This window comes from Oncorhynchus mykiss, chromosome 18, assembly GCF_057628025.1.
Source record: "Oncorhynchus mykiss isolate SJ-2025 chromosome 18, ASM5762802v1, whole genome shotgun sequence".
NCBI lineage: Eukaryota > Metazoa > Chordata > Actinopteri > Salmoniformes > Salmonidae > Oncorhynchus > Oncorhynchus mykiss.
In genome coordinates this window covers 48,360,923-48,382,591 of record NC_143039.1, presented here as the reverse complement: position 1 = coordinate 48,382,591, position 21,669 = coordinate 48,360,923, and the positions used below count along the sequence as shown (strand labels likewise).

At 43.7% G+C, this 21,669-nt stretch overlaps 1 protein-coding gene across 2 annotated transcripts in view; it reads right to left on the bottom strand.

The window, feature by feature from the left end:
- LOC110496237 (tenascin-R) overlaps nucleotides 1-21,249 on the bottom strand; it is a 28,583-nt gene extending 7,334 nt beyond the window's left edge. The window contains exons 1-7 of one of the 2 annotated variants that reach the window (XM_021572019.3): nucleotides 21,155-21,249; nucleotides 17,881-18,461; nucleotides 15,133-16,314; nucleotides 14,434-14,549; nucleotides 5,028-5,181; nucleotides 4,634-4,912; nucleotides 1,081-3,834 (exon numbers count right to left, since the gene is read on the bottom strand). In XM_021572019.3, coding sequence (XP_021427694.3) covers nucleotides 1,081-3,834; nucleotides 4,634-4,912; nucleotides 5,028-5,181; nucleotides 14,434-14,549; nucleotides 15,133-16,314; nucleotides 17,881-18,274 — 4,879 coding nt within the window. In that variant the 5' untranslated portion in view covers nucleotides 18,275-18,461; nucleotides 21,155-21,249. The remainder of the gene's footprint in view (nucleotides 1-1,080; nucleotides 3,835-4,633; nucleotides 4,913-5,027; nucleotides 5,182-14,433; nucleotides 14,550-15,132; nucleotides 16,315-17,880; nucleotides 18,462-21,154) is intronic. The other variant, XM_021572020.3, reaches the window with a different exon arrangement.
- Between the last annotated feature and the right edge of the window lie 420 nt (nucleotides 21,250-21,669).

The following is a 21,669-nucleotide window of genomic DNA, read 5'->3' as shown; positions in this document are numbered from 1 at the left end:
TTGTAAAATCCTGGTGTGCAAAGCTCTTAGAGACTTCCCCAAAAAAGACTCACAGCTGTAATTGCCGCCAAAAGTGTTTCTACAAAGTATTGACTCAGGGGTGTGAATACTTATGTAAATGAGATATTACTGTATTTAATGTTCAAGACGTTTGGAAAAAAAAATCTAAAAACATGTTTTCACTTTGTCAATTTGCGGTATTGTGTGTAGATGGGTAAAAAAAGAAAGAAGATTTAATCCATTTTGAATTCAAGCTGTAGCACAACAAAATGTGGAATAATTTGAGGGGTATGAATCTTTTCTGAATGCACTGCGCGTGCTTAACACATGGATGTGTTTGTGTTGACATACTGTACACGTACAAAATGGAAACCACAGGCTGTATATGATATGTCGTATATGGACCAGGGAGACTATGTGTTTATTGTGTAAGATGTGTCACTGATCAAAAACCTGGATCTGCAACTGTTACAAATGCAATGATTATAGATTACATTTCGGAAATTACGTTTGTTGATGGGACGCACTTCAAATAAGTTTCCCAGTAAACAACTGCCCATTTCCCCCTGTGTGTTTTGGCAATCATAACTGTTTTTCCACAATGCACCCAGTATGAACACCACACATCACAGTTGCACGCATCACTGCACAACATGGCGTAAACAAGGGGTTAACATGAAATGCAATTGATTAGCACATATATGCATGGTTATTTGGTCATTGCATATTTTGCAATTAAAGCTTTGGACATTGCTTTAATTAAAAGCCCCCGGTTGTCAAGGACAAACCAAAAGAGACACAGCTCACGGTATCAATAAGCAGATGATGCAAATGAACAGCATACGTGATGAGGTACTGTAATTCAGGAAGTTACAGTATCAAGAGTGTGACGGCTCTTGATATGGATATGGATCAAGCAGTGGTGCAAGTGTACCTCACCTAAAACGGTGTGAGGATGCATCGGCATCTACCTTGGGTGTCTGGAATTACTTGCATAGTTCAAGAAAAGCCAAGTCCTGTATTTGAACGATAATGAATAAACCCTTGTAGAGGTTGGAGAGTTTAAACTATGGCCGGTACCTGTGCTGACGATGAGTCGGTGTATTTTGGAGCGTAGTCCGGGACCCTTCCCAAACACGGACAGGGAATAGCGGGTCTGTGGATGGAGATTCTGGAATCGGAATGAGCGAGCTGACCCCGGAAGGACTTTGGAGAACTTGATAGTACCACCATCGCCAACTTTAGCCGTAGCATTACTGTCGCTGCTCTGTCTTTGGTTATCACTTTTGCTATTGGTAACAGTGTTCTCCTCCCGGCCCTCCTTACCTTGACTCACCCCCATTTCACTTTCCTCCTCATTCCCATTGTTCTCCTTCTCAGTTTGTCCCTCCTCCTCCCCTTCCTCCTGCCTATCCTCCTCTGACTCGCTCTCCTCCTCTTCCTCTTCCTTCTCCTCCTCTTCCTCTGCCTCGTTCTTACTTCCATGCTCTTCCCGGGTTACCATGAAATTTCTGTACATCCCCTCTGGTGCTTCCCAAACGAGTATGAGCCCTCCTGAGGTTATGCTTTGAACCCCCACTGAGTTTAGAGGCTGGCCTGTTTTTCCAGTAGTAGTGACATCTGACCCATTTATCTGGTTTGGGCTGTCTCTTGAGTCAGCGTTCTTACTCACTTGGCTGCCTTTGTCAGGATGGCCTGTTTTTGAATCTTGGCCCCTTTGGCTCAAGCTACTGTTATTTCTTATGCGTGTTTGATCTCGTGCTATTTTACCAGCTGTGGCATTTGTTTTCTTGAGGAGAGGTTTGGGCTTTAGGCCTGTGTTTGTGTCATTCTGGCTGGTGCTGTAGGTGCCCTGCTCCCCTGTTTGAGGGGTTTGAACGATGATGCCGTTGTCCCTGTTTGTCAGTTTAGATGGGAAAGGTCTGCGTATGGGGCCTCTTGATGGATGCCAAGGGGGTATCAGGTTTGTTCGCGTCCTGTTTGGGAATGCTCCCATATTTGGGTGTGGACGGCGTAGCTGCGTCCCCTTTGGAGGTAGACGGCGTAAGGGTGGTGTGCTGCCCAGTGTCAGAATCCTTGACCTGTTTCGTTCAGTTCCAGACGACACCACGTCAGTTTCCCTGTCCCCATCTCTGCTGATACCATCCTCTGCCACAGCAACATTTTCTTTAGTAAAGTCTGATTCCTCTGAAGTGGATGATGATGATGAATAGCCTTTGCCACTGTGTTCTGATTCACTGGAGGACTTTGGTGCTCTCTCTGGCTGAGCATCTGGAGGGAGGGTTGAGGATTGTGCTGGGGAAACGGTTAATGTCTTTGGAAACACTAGTTGTCTGTCAGTCATGGGTTGACCCGTACCGGTCTTTGATTCATTTTGTTTTGCGGGAGCTGAAAAAGGTGAACGCGTCCTGTTTTGGAATGGTCTCATATTTAGGTTTGGGCGGCGTTGGTAGGGCCCCTTTGGAGGTAGGCGGCGAAAAGGTGAGCCGCCCACTCTCAGAGTCTTTGTCTTGTTTTGTTTGGTTCCAAACAATCCCTCGTTAACGTTTTTCGCTCCATCTTTGCTGACTCCCACTTCTGCAACATGATCTTTACCTGAGTATGAGTCCTCAGGGTTGGAGGGAGATGGTCCTTTACCATTTTGTTCTGATTCACTGGAGGATGTTGGTTCCCTCTCTGGAGGGAGGTTGGATGATTGGGTTTGGGGAACAGGCAAAGTCTCTCCATTCGCCACGTCTCTGTCAGTCATAGGTTGACCCATACCGGTCATTGATTCATCATGCTTAGCGGGAGCTGAAGAAAGTGACATGTGGGAAGTAGGTGATACTGGTGAAGAGGAAGTTGGATATGTAGGACTTTGGGTGGTGTGTGGAGAAATGTCATCTGCTTTACTCTGTGTGTGAATGACCCGGTTACGCTCATGAAATGTTGTCTTTGAATGTCCTGTTTCGGACACTTTTAGGGCACCGTCCAATTTTTCAGCTAAACCCTGCCCTGCTGTGGGTTTACTTTGAACTATTGTGCCATTCAACCGCCCTCCAATGACTCTCTCTCTACGTGTCACATTGACTTTCCTGTGTGTCAATTTAACCTTGTTGACACATTTCTTCCCATTCGGGTGAACCGTCGTATTTCTTTCTGATGTGGTGGTATGCTCCAAACCCTCTGTCCCTGGCCCTGGCTCATTTGTTTCAATCTCTGTATCTTTTTTTCTATCGGGTAGGTCCTTCACTGATGGTTCAGAACCAGATCTTGAAGTGTCATTTACAGGAAGGATCCCGACAGGATATGCCTTTGTCAAAGTTTCATCTTTTTCTCCAAGAGGACTCGTCTCCAGGTTAGTTTCTTTCACAGTTAAGGCTACAGTCTTGTCCCCAACAAAGGGATTCTCTGGTTTAGAGTCCGTATCCAAGGTCTCCTTGACCTTTGGCACCTCCATTGGATTTCTGCTCGTAGGCTTTTTCAGAAGACTGTGACCCACTCTCCTCCCACCCTGGCCGACTCTTGTACCATTAAAACGGATAGAGCCTCCAATGAATGGTTTCCTGGGCAAGGTTATTCTATCACCTGGTTTAGGTATAACCCTGTAGTTTGTGTTGACAAGTGGTCTTGTACTGGTTCTAACAGATGTGTCCTCTTTGGTTCCATTGGTGCCTTCGACTGTCACAGAGCCTGGTCCACTCCAATCCTTCACCCTCTCTGGTTCTTCACCCTTGGCCTTCGTGTTGAGGATGTCCTTCACAGGCTTTGTATTCCCGGCTGAGTCTCCCTCGTGGCTTGCTACTCCTGGTGATACCGGCATGGTCACCCTGGATATTGTCTTTGTGGATTTTCCTAAAGGCATGAAGCGATTGTTTGGAATCAAAGATAAAACTACAGGAGGGAAGCACTGTTAGATCCAAATGGGAACGTCACAAATATTATCTTTGAACTGAACAATTCGAAAAAGTATTCTTTCCTACAACACCTGCATTGACATTAGTGCAATAAATAGTTGGCCTATGTGCTGTCCAAACCTGCAGAGAGAAGTGGAAAGATTATTACATATGGTCATCAACACAACCTTGCCATTCACTGTTCGGGTGCTGAAATATTCAATGTTGTGAGTTAAGTGTGTGCTACTATTGTCGAGAAAGAGAGCAGCATTAGTCATACAAAAGAAAGAAAGAAAAGGAGAATGTATTTTACGAAGAGAGATCAGCTTAGCTCCATGAGGAGGTTTTATATTGTACATAAATTCATTTCAATCTAACATTTTAATTTCACTTCCAATGACCTTCTCGATTGAATAATGACGTGTCTAGGCATGTTCACTTTAGTGGGATAACACATCACAGGAGCAGCGCTGGCCTCCCTTGCATATTCACATTGCCAGGGAATCCAATTTGTTTCAGAGATTTCTCTCTTTTTAAACATAGTGATGACGTTCTCTCTCTCCTGCTTCTTCTGCTTTAGTTCACAATATCTTTGTTGTTTCATGACTGTATGTTTGTGCAACTCCCTTATCTCAAAATATAGTATTACAATCTGACCCACTTAATCAAGATCGCTTCTCATACAATCTTGTCCCTGGACCTTTTCATATACAATGTAGTAGGTAAGGTAAGCAACCCCCTCATCCAATAAAACTCACCAGGAGTGACTTGGACTGTTGTTGGCTTGCTCTTGATCCCGCCTTTTTCAGCCACTAATGTGATGTCATACAAATGTCCCGGGTCCAAACCGTCAATCTGGGCAGAGTCCCTCTCAGGGGGCAGGGTCAGGTCTTGTCTTCCCTTGGCTGTTCCGTCTGTCTGATTGGGTGTAACAGTTAAGCGATACCTGTCGATGTCTCCTTGCGATTGTTCCCATTGGACAACGGCAGATGTTGTGGTTGTCTTCACAACTTGAAGGTTTGTGGGACCAGAGATAACTGGGTGAGGGAAAAGCAGTTGGGGGGGAAGAACAACTTAGCATTTATGTCTATCGATAACCGAAGTCGGTTATCATGATAATAAGGGGATACAAAATAGGCTTTCCTGACTCACGAGTGGTGAATTCTGCTGTGCTCTCAGCGCCCATTCTCCCATCTATTTCTCCAGTGATTGTCACCGTGTACGCCTGCCCGGCCGCCAGGCCTGTTTGGGTGTAGGCCGTGAGCTTGCCTCCAACCTGAGATGTTATCTGTTGATCGCCCTCTTTCTGTGTGGCACAGAAAATGATCAAGTCAACGTTAGAACAGATATTGATAATCCCTTTTCCTTCACAGGCCTACTGGTATTTCAGTTAATTTGTTAAAGTAACTGTAGTTAGAACCTGTTAAAGATGATATGGAATGGGTGCATGTATGCTTACCAGCAGGGGGAGTAGGCTGACTTACAAATTCTGTCAGGCTGAAGCCTACTCTCTAAAATTAGTAACTGGACTCATATTTATTAATGATCAGATTATTATTTTCTTGGCACTGAGATGAACAGCCTCATATTCCGATGATGTAGTAGTAGTAGTATTGTGAAAATAATAAATTATTAACGTGTAAAGGGGGAAATCCAGGTGATCACAGAGCTTTGAGAACTGTTGTCAGCCTTTCACGTTCCAACTCTCACAATTTCCTTAATTGATATGTGATCATTTGAGAAACCAACTGAGGAAATATGCAATTAAAACCCGAAACAGTATCAGGTTGTTATTCTTCAATGTGTTGGAAGACGACCATTATTTCCATTCATTTAAAAGCAGTAGTTTCAGGTTTTACTCAATTACTCCAATACGGGGGTGTTCTCCAAGGTTTTTCACAATGGTGTAATATATTCTCTCATATGGGAAATGGAGCCCAGCTGGGTTGCCAGGTTGCCCAGCGTTGACCTACAACAGTATGTGATATGCCTCCAGTTTTGAGCGTGTCATTGTGCTTTATCTTGCACAATGTGGGGTTTGTGTCCTGTTTAGTCTGCGTGTGTTGTTTATCTGTAAACATGAGAGATGAATGTGTATCTCCCTCATTCATTCCCTTCCGCTGTGTCACAGCTGCCGACCAGTGAAGTCATTTGTCTGGCCAGGGCCATGTTTTTGACAGTGTTTACGGTTGCCCTAGCAACAAGCATCCCACATCTGCATCTTTTCTTCTCCCTTGCTGTCCACTCTCTCTATCTCCCATTATCCTTCCCTTTCCCTAACTATTGTTGCTATGACTTTCTCCTTTGACTCTCCTATGACTAGTTTAATTTATTCCCTTTATAAGGATATCCTCCCTTCATCCATATTTCTTCTCACACCTACCCATGTCATGTACGGAAAATAGGCTGTTTCCGTTGCTGTTTTGCGCTGAGCTTTTGGAATGCATCCTGGTGCTGATGCTGTGGCCAAACTTCACTCTAGTAACCTCCAATAGTCTCTGTTTTTCACAACAACAACAAAAAATCTATCTTTTTTTTCCGTCTGGAAACCCTTTTATGAAGAACAACAATCTCATTCACACATTGAAAGAGTTCCATTAAGTAGGAAAAAGAGGGTGGTTTAATCTTGTTGCACTTCCCTACTTTTGGTTGTCATTAAGGTGCTTCTCTTTGTTTCAGTGTTGGAGATTAGACTTTTGCGGACATGGATACAGCTTCTCTAGAGTGCGTGTGCCTACTGTAATAGCAAGGTCCAACAATATGTGCATGATGAGTATCAATCCAGTTTGTCATTGTGTACATCTGACATCACCCCTCTGTGCATGTTGGGAGCATATGTTCTATTAAAGGTCCAATGCAGCCATTTAGATATTAATATCAAATCATTTCTGGATAACAATTAAGTACCTTACCTTGATTATTTTTGAATTCAAATGGTTAAAAAGAAACAAAAATAACAAGCAATTTCTCAAGCAAGATTTTTGCTAGGACTGTCTGGGAGTGGTCTGAGTTGGGAGAGAAACATTGAAAACTAGCTGTTATTGGCAGAGAGGTTTGGAACTCTTTCTTATTGGTCTATTAGCTAATTTACCGCCTGGTGATGTCACCACAACTCCATCTCACCAAAACAGGCAGACATTTCAGGCAGCCTTTTCAACCAGCTCTTACGCTAAAAGGGCATTATCATCATTTTCTAAATTGCACAGTATTATTCCATCCTCATAATGTTGAAACATATATAAAACACAAGAAAATCACGTTTTTGACTGCACTGGGCCTTTTTTAAGGCACAATTACAGTGGGATACCTCACATGGCCCGGATATTGTATTAGATCATCACATTGCATGTTCTTTATACATAGTGTCCAGGCTACTGTATGGTAACTGAACTTGAACTCAATAGGAAGTTATTCTGTAATGCAAATCAGCGAAACACTAATAACATCCTATACTCAAAACAAAGAGTACAAAGGCAGCTTTGAATACAATTGGTAGCATATGTCTCTGTGAATCCACTGGAATTAATTTATTGCATCGGTTAGCTACCTTTGATATTGGATACTGGATGTGCTCTTTTTAGTCCATTGATTGATACCATGAGCTGCTGAACAAATTTAATACAACAACACACTTATGTCATGATGTCCCGTCATATGTTTTACATTTTATGTAATGCTTTTATATAAATTTTATATTATTATTATTATTTTATATTGTATCCTCCGTTCTGTAGTTACTATGGCTGTGAATCCAACCATATAAGTTGAACCAGTATAGAAGTATATCAGCTGAAACTAGTATCTACTGTAGTGACAGTTTGTAAACACCAAACATCATTAAACAGAAACTGGAAAAATGTCCACGGCTATGTCTATTTGCAAAGCGTTTGAATATCTGCACTTTTACAGGATCTATAAACCTTGCTATGTACTCCAACAGTCCACTAAAGTGTTTAACGCAGTGAAACAATGGTTTTGCCATTTGAAAGTCTTTCAAGGCTGAGTGAAATTAATGACTGAATTTAAAATAGGAAAACACAGGAATCGTGAGTTAAGAGGGATTGAGAGTCATCTGTTTCTGACATCGTCTGAGACTCCCCTGCCAGTAACTTCTGTGATGGACCTCTGCTGCTCAGCTGTCAAACTGTGGTGTGTTACTGTTCCCAATATCAATCTTTGGATTGATTTATTTGGCATAGAAAACGAAGTGCTCTCTATTCAGTCCGTATCGCTGAAGTTCAGTCAGTCAGTGTAATTGAAATTTAAAGGCAATGTTCCGGTGTTAGCGGAGACTGCATCCACGGTAAAAGCTATATATATCAGCTCAATTGGAAATTACCTTTAAATGACCTTACATATTATCCACTAACGGCAAATAGAGGCAGGCAAATGTAACACTTATCTACCTACTCAGAGCATGTGCTGACATTTTCAACCTCTCCCTGACCCCGTCTGTAATACCTACATGTTTCAAGCAGACCACCATAGTCCCTGTGCCCAAGAATGCGAAGGTAACCTGTCTAAAAGACCATCACCCCGTAGCACTCACGTCTGTAGCCATGAAATGCTTTGAAAGGCTGGTCATGGCTCACATCAACACCATCATCCCAGACACCCTAGACCCACTCCAATTTGCATACCACCCCAACAGATCCACAGATGACACAATCTCTATAGCACTCCACACTGCCCTCTCCCACCAGGACAAGAATAATACCTACGTGAGAATGCTGTTCATTGACAATAGCTCAGCGTTCAACACCATAGTGCCCTCCAAGCTCATCACTAAGCTCAGGACCCTGGGACTGAACACTTCCCCTCTGCAATTGGATCCTGGAATCCTGACAGGCTGCCTCAAGGTGGTGGGGGTAGGCAACAACCCATCCGTCAAGCTGACCCTCTAGACGGGGGCCCCTCAGGAGTGCGTGCTTAGTCCCCTCATGTACTCCCTGTTCACCAATGACTACCTGGCCGCACACGACTCCAACACCATCATTAAGTTTGCTGACAACACAACGGTGGTTGGCCTAATCATCGACAACGATAAGACGGGCTGTAGGGAGGAGGTCAGTGACCTGGCATTGTGGTGCCAGGATAACAACCTCTCCCTCAACGACAGTAAGGAAAAGGAAATGGAGGGCTGAATGCGCCCCCATCCACAACGACGGGGCTGTAGTGGATCGGGTCGAGAGCTTTAAGTTCATCGGTGTCCACATCACTAAGGAATTATCATGGTCCACACACACACCAACACATTTGAGAAGAAGGCACTCTCGAAGCCTCTTCCCCCTTGGGAGGCTGAAAAGATTTGGCATGGACCCTGAGATCCTCAAAAGTTTTACAGCTGCACCATTGAAAGCATCTTGACTGGCTGCATCACCACTTGGTATGGTAACTGCTTGGCATCCGACCGCAAGGCGCTACAGAGGGTAGTGCATATGGCCCAGTACATCACTGGGGCCGAGCTCCCTGCCATCCAGGACCTCTATACCAGGCGGTGTCAGAGGAAGGCTCCTAAAATTATCTCTGCTACTGCACGGCAAGCAGTACCGATGCACCAAGTCTGGAACCAACAGGGCCGTGAACAGCTTCCACCCCCCCAAGCCAAAGGCATAAGACTGCTACATAGCTAGTCCGGGTAGCTACAGTGCCTTGCGAAAGTATTCGGGCCCCCTTGAACTTTGCGACCTTTTGCCACATTTCAGGCTTCAAACAAAGATATAAAACTGTATTTTTTTGTGAAGAATCAACAACAAGTGGGACACAATCATGAAGTGGAACAACATTTATTGGATATTTCAAACCTTTTTAACAAATCAAAAACTGAAAAATTGTGCGTGCAAAATTATTCAGCCCCCTTAAGTTAATACTTTGTAGCGCCACCTTTTGCTGCGATTACAGCTGTAAGTCGCTTGGGGTATGTCTCTATCAGTTTTGCACATCGAGAGACTGAATTTTTTTCCCATTCCTCCTTGCAAAACAGCTCGAGCTCAGTGAGGTTGGATGGAGAGCATTTGTGAACAGCAGTTTTCAGTTCTTTCCACAGATTCTCGATTGGATTCAGGTCTGGACTTTGACTTGGCCATTCTAACACCTGGATATGTTTATTTTTGAACCATTCCATTGTAGATTTTGCTTTATGTTTTGGATCATTGTCTTGTTGGAAGACAAATCTCCGTCCCAGTCTCAGGTCTTTTGCAGACTCCATCAGGTTTTCTTCCAGAATGGTCCTGTATTTGGCTCCATCCATCTTCCCATCAATTTTAACCATCTTCCCTGTCCCTGCTGAAGAAAAGCAGGCCCAAACCATGATGCTGCCATCACCATGTTTGACAGTGGGGATGGTGTGTTCAGCTGTGTTGCTTTTACGCCAAACATAACGTTTTGCATTGTTGCCAAAAAGTTCAATTTTGGTTTCATCTGACCAGAGCACCTTCTTCCACATGTTTGGTGTGTCTCCCAGGTGGCTTGTGGCAAACTTTAACCGACACTTTTTATGGATATCTTTAAGAAATGGCTTTCTTCTTGCCACTCTTCCATAAAGGCCAGATGTGTGCAAAATACGACTGATTGTTGTCCTATGGACAGAGTCTCCCACCTCAGCTGTAGATCTCTGCAGTTCATCCAGAGTGATCATGGGCCTCTTGGCTGCATCTCTGATCAGTCTTCTCCTTGTATGAGTTTAAAGTTTAGAGGGACGGCCAGGTCTTGGTAGATTTGCAGTGGTCTGATACTCCTTCCATTTCAATATTATCGCTTGCACAGTGCTCCTTGGGATGTTTAAAGCTTGGGAAATCTTTTTGTATCCAAATCCGGCTTTAAACTTCTTCACAACAGTATCTCGGACCTGCCTGGTGTGTTCCTTGTTCTTCATGATGCTCTCTGCGCTTTTAACGGACCTCTGAGACTATCACAGTGCAGGTGCATTTATACGGAGACTTGATTACACACAGGTGGATTGTATTTATCATCATTAGTCATTTAGGTCAACATTGGATCATTCAGAGATCCTCACTGAACTTCTGGAGAGAGTTTGCTGCACTGAAAGTAAAGGGGCTGAATAATTTTGCACGCCCAATTTTTCAGTTTTTGATTTGTTAAAAAAGTTTGAAATATCCAATAAATGTCGTTCCACTTCATGATTGTGTCCCACTTGTTGTTGATTCTTCACAAAATAATACAGTTTCATATCTTTATGTTTGAAGCCTGAAATGTGGCAAAAGGTCGCAAAGTTCAAGGGGGCCGAATACTTTCGCAAGGCACTGTATTGGTTAACTATATAGCTATCGAATTGAACTCTTTTGACTCATCACATACAGTACACTCATGCCACTCTTTATTGTCTATCCGGTTGCGTAGTCACTTTATGCCTACCAAAACTGCCTTCAGAAAGTATTCACACCCTTTTACTTTTTCCACATGTTGTGTTACAGCTTGAATTTACAATAAATTAAATTTAGATTTTGTACTACTTATCTTTGCACCTGTACATAGCCCATCTGTAAATAGCCCATCCGATCTACCTCATCCCCATACTGTATTTATAATTTATTTTGCTCCTTTGCACCCCAGTATCTCTACTTGTATATTCATCTTCTCCACATTATACCATTCTAGTGTTTAATTGCTATATTGTAATTACTTCACCACCATGGCCTATTTATTGCCTCGCCTCTCTTATCGTACCTCATTGGCACATGCTGTATATAGACTTTTCTACTGTATTATTGATTGTATGTTTGTTTATTTCATGTGTAACTCTGTGTTGTTGTATGTGTCTAACTGCTTTGCTTTATCTTGGCCAGGTCGCAGTTGCAAATGGGAACTTGTTCTCAACTAGCTTACCTGGTTAAATGAAGGTGAAATAAAAAAATAAATAAATAAAACATCTACACACAATAGCCCATAATGTCAAAGTTGAATTGTGTTTATATAACATTTTAGAAGTTAATAAAAAATGAAAAGCTGAAATATCTTGAGTCAAATAAGTCTTCAACCCCTTTGTTACAGCAAGCCGAAATAAGTTCAGGAGTAAGAGTTTGCTTAACAACTCACGTAATAAGTTGCATGGACTCTCTGTGTGCTGTAATAGTGTATAACATGACATTTTAATGCCTACCCTAATTCATCTCTGTACCCCACACATACAATTATCTGTAAGGTCCCTCAGTCGAGCAGTGAACTTCAAACACAGATTAAACCACAAAGACCAGGGAGGTTTTCCAATGCCTCACAAAGAAGGGCACCTATTGGTAGTAACAGACAGACCATGAATATCCTTTTGAGCATGCTGAAGCACTCTGTATAGAGTGCATTCAGAAAATATTCAGAGCCTTTGACCTTTTTCAATTTTACAGGTACAGCCTTATTCTAAATTGAAGGTACAGCCTAAATGTACAGGTACAGCCTTATTCTGAAATGGATTAAATCAATACACTTTCTCGTCAATCTTCAAACAATACCCCAAAATTACAAAGCCAAAACAGTTTTTTAGAAATATTTGCAAATGTATAAAAAGCTAAAAATACTGAAATACCTAGCATACAGTTCAAGTTTTGATTTGATTTGAGATGATTTGATTTGAGATGTTCGATGGGTTCAAGCCCGGACTCTCTACTCAAGGACATTCAGAGACTTGTCCCGAAGCCACTCCTGCGTTGTCTTAGCTGTGTGCTTAGAGTCATTGTCCTGTTGGAAGGTGAATCTTCGGCCCATTTTGAGGTCCTGAGCGCTGTGGAGCAGGTTTTCATCAAGGATCTCTCTGTACTTTCCGCGTACATATTTCTCTTGATCCTGACTAGTCTAGCATTCCCTGCCATTGAAAAACATAACCACAGCATGATGCTGCCACCACCATGCTCCACTGTAGGCAGTGGTGTAAAGTACTTGAGTAAAAATATTTTAAAGTACTACATACAGTTGAAGTCGGAAGTTTACATACACTTAAGTTGTAGTCATTAAAACTCGTTTTTCAACCACTCCACAAATGTCTTTTAAATAAACTATAGTTTTGGCAAGTCGGTTAGGACTTCTACTTTGTACTTGACACAAGTAATTTTTCAAACAATTGTTTACAGACAGATTATTTCAATTATAATCACTATATCACAATTCCAGTGGATCAGAAGTTTACATACACAGCTTGGAAAATTCCAGAAAATTATGGCATGGTTTTAGAGCCTCATTTACATCATTTTAGTCAATTAGAGGTGTACCTGTGAATGTATTTCAAGGCCTACCTTCAAACTCAGTGCTTCTTTCCTTGACATCATGGGAAAATCAAAAGAAATCAGCCAAGCCCTCAGAAAAAAAATTTGTAGACCTCCACAACTCCTCTGGAGCAATTTCCAAATGCCTGAAGGTACCGCGTTCATCTGTACAAACAATAGTATGCAAGTATAAAACACCATGGGACCACGCAGCCGTCATACCACTCAGGAAGGAGACGCGTTCTGTCTCCTAGAGATGAACATACTTTGGTGCGAAAAGTGCAAATCAATCCCAGAACAACAGCAAAGGAACTTGTGAAGATGCTGGAGGAAACAGGTACAAAAGTATCTATATCCACAGTAAAACAAGTCCTATATCGACATAACCAATCCCCGTGTTCTGCAAAAGGTACAGGGATTGGACTGCTGAGGACTGGGGTAAAGTCATTTTCTCTGATGATTCCCCTTTCCGATTGTTTGGGGCATCCGGAAAAAAAGCTTGTCCGGAGAAAACAAGATGAGCGCTACCATCAGTCCTGTGTCATGTCAACAGTAAAGCATCCTGAGACCATTCATGTGTGGGTTGCTTCTCAGCCAATGGAGTGGGCTCACTCACAATTTTGCCTAAGAACACAGCCATGAATAAAGAATGGTACCAACACATCCTCCGAGAGCAACTTCTTTTGGGATTCAGTTCATTTGCATGGCAAAGAGGGACTTTGCAATTAATTCCAATTCATCTGATCACTCTTCACAACATTTTGGAGTATATGCAAATTGCCATCATACAAACTGAGGCAGCAGACTTTGTGAAAATGAATACATCTGTCATTCTCAAAACTTTTGGCCATGACTGTATATAGTCAAGTTATTGTTACTCGCTGTGTATTTATTCCTCGTGTTATTTTTTTTTTTAATTAAAAAGATTTCTCTTTTTTTCTATCACGAAGCATGTGACAAATACCATGATTTGATTTGATTTGATTAGAAGCCACAGGAGTCAATGTCTTTTTCCACGAGAGGTTTTTATTTACTCTATGCCACCATTGAATTCCCTTGGGCTTTCAGGGACATTTTAGGCAAACGATTTGGGGATTTGTCATGGAAATAACACACCACCATGACCTTTTTAACATTTGCCCCCAAAACAAGTCTTAAAACCTGGAATGAGAACCGGGCTTCCTGCCATGAGAGCAACCTTCTGTTCATTTTGGTGACTGTTCATTCTCAGCTAATACATCTGTTGTCTAACAGTTGTTTCTCAAGTTCAGTTTACTTTGTGCTTTAGTTAGGACCCAGACTCACAACTTCATAAGAACTTGTGAATAGAGTGTGTAGGGTGTTGTTACCTGGCTGGCGAAGGTGACGTGGTAGGTGTCATACTGGACTGGAGGTGGGGTCCAGAAGAGGGTGACAGAGGATTCAGTGACGTCCTTGGTGTTGAGCTGGGACACACCAGACATGGCTAGAGGGGGGTAGGTGCTTAGTTCCAGTCATTCAAGCCAACAATGCAATGCAATGTTTACCGTGGAATTGATTTTAAAGGCAGTAAGGCATCCTTTTGACCAGCTGTCACATTTCCCCCATTTAACTGTAAAGTCAATGTAAATGTATTTTTCCAAGTCCATGTGTAAGTAACATCAAGCTGCAACACATGGTAGAGGTCTACATACAGTCATTGAACGTGTAACATTTATAACAGTATGTCGACTTGGATAGAAGGGAATACTTTATTTCCATTTGACTCATTTAGCAGACACTCTTCTCCAGAGTGACTCACGGGAGCAATTAGGGTTAAGAGCCTTGCTCAAGGGCACACCGGCAGATTTTTCCCCTAGTCAGCTCAGGGATCTGAACCAGGGACCTTTCGGTTGCTGGGCCAACGCTCTTAACCGCTAAGCTACTTGCCGCCCTATATGCCACACTGACTGAACACTGATGTATTAGTACTGCCCTGTGGCTAACACAGTGTGCCCTCTGTTTCACTGGACAATGTAAAAGCCAAATACAGCCGAGAGTGTTTTATGAAGAATATTTGGATGACTTACCGGTGCCACAGTCAGCTCCAGTGAACCCAGCTTCACACTGGCTGCAGTCCGGGACGGCGAAACCACGGCGACACACACACCTCCCCTTCACACAGCGCCCTTTGTTGCTGCAGTTATCGGGACAGCCCTTAGCGGCGCAGTCCTGTCCGCTGAAGCCCACTTCACACACGCACTTCCCGTTCACGCACCTTCCCTTGTTGCTGCAGTTATTGGGACATGCTTTGGCGGAACAGTCTGGCCCTGTAAAGCCGCTATCGCAGACACACTGGCCGTTCACACACTTTCCACGGTTGCTGCAGTTGCCAGGGCAGGACTTGGTAGAACAGTCTGGCCCTGTAAAACTGCTATCACACACACACTTGCCGTTCACACATTGCCCCTTGTTGTTACAGTTACCAGGACATGCCTTGGTGGAGCAGTCAAGGCCTGTGAAGCCAGTGTTGCACACACACTTGCCGTTCACACATTGCCCCTTGTTGTTACAGTTACCAGGGCATGCCTTGGTGGAGCAGTCAGGGCCTGTGAAGCCAGTGTTGCACACACACTTGCCGTTCACACATTGCCCCTTGTTGTTACAGTTACCAGGGCATGCCTTGGTGGAGCAGTCAGGTCCTGTGAAGCCAGTGTTGCACACACACTTGCCGTTCACACATTGCCCCTTGTTGTTACAGTTACCAGGGCATGCCTTGGTGGAGCAGTCAGGCCCTGTGAAGCCAGTGTTGCACACACACTTGCCGTTCTCACAACGCCCCTTGTTGTTACAGTTACCAGGACAGGACTCTGAAGAGCAGTTGGGCCCTGTGAAACCTGGGTCGCACACACACTTGCCGTTCTCACATCGCCCCTTGTTGTTACAGTTACCAGGGCATGCCTTGGTGGAGCATTCGGGCCCTGTGAAGCCAGTGTTGCACACACACTTGCCGTTCTCGCAACGCCCCTTGTTGTTACAGTTCCAAGGACAGGACTCTGAAGAGCAGTCTGGCCCTGTGAAACCTGGGTCGCACACACACTGGCCGTTCACACACTTCCCCTTGTCATTGCAGTTGCCGGGGCAGTCAGACAAACTGCAGTCTGGCCCACTGAACCCTGGGAAGCAGACACACTTGCCATCCTCACAGCGTCCCTGGTCACTGCACTCGTTAGGACACTCGTCTCCCTCCGGCTTGATGGAGCACTCAGTGCCTAAAGCGGGGGTTCGAACAGAGACAAAGAGTAAAACAGTAAGACAACCAGAGTGTAAAAGGAATATCAGCCCACAGAGAGAAGCACGAGATTGAACTTCACTCAACTTTCTAGACTCTTCCCTGTTAGTGAACACTATCAATGTTTCCCTTCACTGTGGCAATTGTGATCGAATCAACGCAATATTAACCACTTTCAATGCAACACAGAGAAGAAGAAAAAACGATGCAAGAACGAATCAGAGTAGGATTCTATTGCGCAAGACTCGGGCCATACTCTACACAGGCATAACCAATCAGAGCTGCAGTAGGCCTATATGAAAATAGATCATTGCCATATATGGATCTGTGCCGTTTACTTTGAACTGGACTGTGTTTACAGCTGTGGTCGTGAGTAGATGCGGTTGTTTCGAGATCAAAGGATGATCTGCATGTAGCCACGTGCGCACATTATGTTCATATCCTTTACTAGTTAGTGAGTTATTAGCCCAGTTATAGATAATTTGTCGTCATCAATAGGGGACTGATTGCTTCCTACAAGAGCACGAAACGTGCACATTTCTAGACATCTTTGAAAGCAAGTCAGGTAAAGAGTTGTTTTTTTTGTCTTAAAGGTGCAGTGTTGTATTTTGAGGTAGTCAATAGACATAGGGCAGCATCCTTTGTCTGATTCTATGTAATAATGGTATGGGAATAATAATGGATTTTATTTTGTAAAGTGATTTCTTGCATCAAACAACACAACAACATTTTCGTCGCCTTTGTCTGAAGGACAGGTGGCTAAACAGGTTAATGTCAAGCCCTGCATGTTTTCTTCGTTCATTCTCATGGAATGTAGGCCCACATTGAGTCCCACACATTGGCAGCTACTGTAGGCGGAATGATAGAACAGCTGTTTTCATGTTAAAATGTTATGGGATGCATTTTCTCCATTGTTTTTGATGGTAGGCCACTCAAGTATGGACTACGTTATGATCAAGTAGACACATTAGCCTACTTAGACACTGTTAAAACGGTAACTTATAGCAGATACAGCTTCTGTTCACAGTAAACGAGCGCTGGAGGTTGCACAGAATGTTCAGAATGTTCAAGTTTGCACTCAGCAGATCTGAAATTTACTCTGTGCCCCCCCAAAATTTGAAGCAACATTGCTAGACTGTATATGATATTTTAAACAGATTAGTGGATAAACTATCCCTGCTTTTGCAGAAAGTGTCCCACATTGAGAGAAGGGTGGAGAGCTAGATTAGGAGGATTGTCTGAGATCACATTGGGCACAAAGTTAGAGCTGGACCTTTTTCTATACTTGCTCTGATTGGTCGAACCCATTAGTGGAGTCCTCATTAGTCAGGTCAGTTAGATCATAATAGGAGCATGGCTGTAGTCTGCCAGTTTTATAAATGTGATCAGGATTGAGGTCAGTAATGGATCGTGTGCGTGTGTGCGCTCAAATTAGAACCAGTTGGGGGATTTCAGCGAGATGAGAGGAACTATGAGGAGATTCTGTGTAATGGTCAAAACCAGACCAATTTGATCAGTGAGTCACCTGGCAGCAGTCCTACTGTACCTTTGCTCTGCTGGGACGTGCAGCAGCCCCCCTCTGGGCCTCCACACTTCTCCCTCAGGGCAGACACCTCCTTCTCCAGCCTCTCCAGACGGTCTCGCAGGGCAGCAAACTCGGCTTCGCACCCGCCTCCGCACGACCCCGGAACCAGTCGGATCCGATGGGTAAGGACTAGAGGGGAACCAGGCTCAAGGTCCAGTTCCTTTCCCTGGTTCTGACTGGAGTCCCCCTGAACACATGCCTCAGAGATCACCACTTTGATTGGCTGCCCGCCACCCTCTGGCTTTGTGTTCCTGGGTGCCCTTTGACCCCCAGTCTGCAGGCTCTGGGAACCTGATAGGGTCAGGAGGGCAGGGCAGGCGAGGAGCAGGAGGAGGAAGGATGGGACAAGAGGCATTTTGGGCAGGAAGTCGCCTTCAGGTGGAGGGGGAAGGCAATTCACTTAACAAAATGATTACAGTTATCAAAGTCAGGCTGGGGCAGAGGGATGAACTCTGCTGTGGAGGTGCCTACAAGTCAAGGGTTTTTGTCATCAAGGGGTTGCCTTATTCATGTGACTCTGTAGAACCGTCACCACTGTATCCCTGGGAAACAAGACAGTTCAGAATAAACATTCACCTGAATTCATGTAAGCACAACAACTATCACAGTGGCTATAGTGAGCTGGAATAGCCTTCTAGTTGTTTATGGCCCTGTCAACACACCATGTTAGCTTGGAAAAAATGTTTATCTAGAAGAGTAATTCAATATACTCTGTGATCAGTGCGTTCCTATTTTCCTACGGCAACGTGATTGTGGCACATGTGGAATCACAAACTGGTTCTGAACCGTTTGCCATTTGTGAACAGCCCACAGTGAACTGGGCATGGGGTCATCCCCATGCCCAGTTGGTGTTGGTTAAGCTTGTGTTTGGACAGGGTAGAGCCATGCAGGATAATGTGATTTACCGGTGGGACCCAATAAGGTCACTATCCTCATTCCAGCAGGGGGTTTGGATGCAATTGTCTGACCTGGAGCCAGAGTCTCAGTCTGTACCACATAGGCCAGGGGCAGTGTACCCACAATCCCTCCCTCTCTCACCTGACTGAACCCTAACCAGCCTATCCTCAGTCCTCTCAGGCATTTTTCATACCTGCCCGTGTATCACAATATGGAATGCTATGGCTGCCATATCACCGGCCTAATGCCTCGACCTGCTATCTGTCCAGTAACATGTGCTATGTATTTTCTAAATGAACTAGGTTAAGTCACAACCTACCTAACCTCCCCAGAATGTATATGCACAAAAGTGGATAATGTTCAAATGATCTATGCACACACAGTTCAGCTCAAATGTCCAGAGTGGTAAAGCATTAAGAGCAGCATAACGTCATAGCACCTAGAGAGTGAGGGAAATAGATAAATATACAGAGATTTAAAAAAATGAGGGGGCAGTAAAAGAGAATAGGAAACAAAATAGCACCAGGAAACAACATGTTATTCAATTTCCGGCAGCCTAGAAAAAGCTTATAAATCGAGGCCCTTGGTGGGCAAATAAAGTATTCAGATACCTTGAATTTTTCCACATTTTGTTACGTTACAACCTTATTTTTCCCCCCTTATCAAACTATACACAAACTATACACAATACCCCAGCAATGACAAAGCAAAAACTGTTTTTTTAGAAGAAATACCCTTCCCCAGATCTGTGCCTCGACACAATCCTGTCTCGGAGCTCTACCTACGGACAATTGCTTTGACCTCATGGCTTGGTTTTAGCTCTGACATGCACTGTCAGCTGTATGGACCTTATCTAGACAGGTTTGTGCCTTTACAAATTAATTGAATTTACCACAGGTGGACTCCAATTAAGTTGTAGAAACATCTCAAGGATGATCAATGGAAACAGGATGCACCTGAGCTCAATTTTGAGTCTCATAGCAAAGGGTCTGAATAATTATGAATATAAAGTATTTCAGTTTTTTATTTTATAATAAACGTGATTTTTTTTTCTAAAAACCTGTTTTCGCTTTGTCATGATGGGGTATTGGGTGTCGATTGACGAGGGAAAATATTAATTTAATCCATTTTAGAATAAGGCTGTAACAAAAAGTGGAACAAGTCAAAGGTTCCCGAATACTTTCCAATTGCACTGTATCTTGTCGGCATGAGGAGACTCACAGACACACATCACTCAGGGATACATTCACTCAGTCCCTCAGAGCTACACTGCTTCCAGTCCCGCGAGGCTATGTCGCTCGATCATATAATATCTCTGGCACGGGGGATACCAAAACTTAACACCAGCCTTACTCGCAGTCACAACATACGGCCAACATCACAGAGTGAGCGAGGTAGGAAGGAGAGGATTAGGCAGAGGAACAGAATACTAAAGTCCACCTAGCTACTACGGTGGCGGTTGCTACTGCGCTAGTTGACTGAACCCAACTCCATGGTGAAGGAAGTGCTGAGGAACTCCACCAACGGAGTTGAGCAGGGGCCAGGCTTTGTGGCTACGGTGCCTACTGCCACCTCTCTGAATGATAGGCTGCACTGTGATTTTTAACAGTGGAACTGGTGTTTCCAACTCTCTGTCATTTCCATCCTGGTCTGGAACTCCGTAATAGACGGATACCTGTCAAGGCTGGTAATAAGTCTCTAGTCACAGAAGAAAGGGGTATATTTTACAGCACCTCTGTCTGCAGATGTCTTAGTCGAATGGACTGTGAAGCGTTTCCGATTGCTTTGCATCTTTTTTTTGGCATCTGCATCACCTTCCCACCTCCCCACCTCCCTCCGGCTCTCTCGCATTCAAGCGCCCTCAATACACACATTAAAATACACAATGGAATATCAAAAGTATTTATGCCGGTCAACACACCTTTTGTAGAGTGGTTTTGGATTGTATAACGGGGTAGGGATGGCATGCTTTTGTGCATTGGCACTAGTGACTCACTCTCTTGCATTTGAAGTCTACACAGACACTATGAACGACATCACAGACTTGTGCAATACAACGTTTGCAGGGCCAAAGTCACATGGATTTGATCCTACCTATAACATATTTAAAACCGTTCCCTCATGTAGTTATTCAGTACTTACACTAATATGCGTTGCTTACAAATGTACATCTAGGATGCCCAGATAATGTACTCCACTCTACTTTTTTATTCATATAACTAATAATGAATCAATTTCATTCTTATTGATATGAATGAACCATCTTTGGCATTTATTGTCAATATGCATTTGAGCATAAAAGCATTGCTAATGTAAAGTACAAATGCATAGGGCTTACCTGGATACTCTGCCTCTCTCCCTGACCAATGTCTGTCAGTCAGTCCAAAGCTCCCTCTCCCTGCTCTTGGAAAGCTCTGATTGACTGACCGTGAGAAAGGGAGGAGGGGGATAGGAGAGCGGGAGGGAGGGAGAAGGAAAGAGAGAGGGGAGGAGAGCAGTAACATTTTCTCATACTTCAAGAATTTTTCCTCCCTCTCTCACTTCTCTCTCCTCTCCCTCTTTCTCTCTGATGTAATTCTATGTGCTTTACGGGTCCCTTTTGGGCGTTGGATTTGGATGGAAAACATTTTTTGGGATGTTTTGAACAACTGGGCCTAATCTGTAATCTTTTTTTGAACTCATCTTTGTCCTCTCCTTGGACACTTTAGGATGTTAGTGAGACATTCCTCGTTATCTTCCGTTTGCTCTTTTTTGGCAGTTGACAAAATCGGAATGTTTTATATCAGTCGTATTTGCTTCTTCAGACAGTACATTTGCACATACGGCTTGAGGGTGCATCTGTTTTCAGACTTT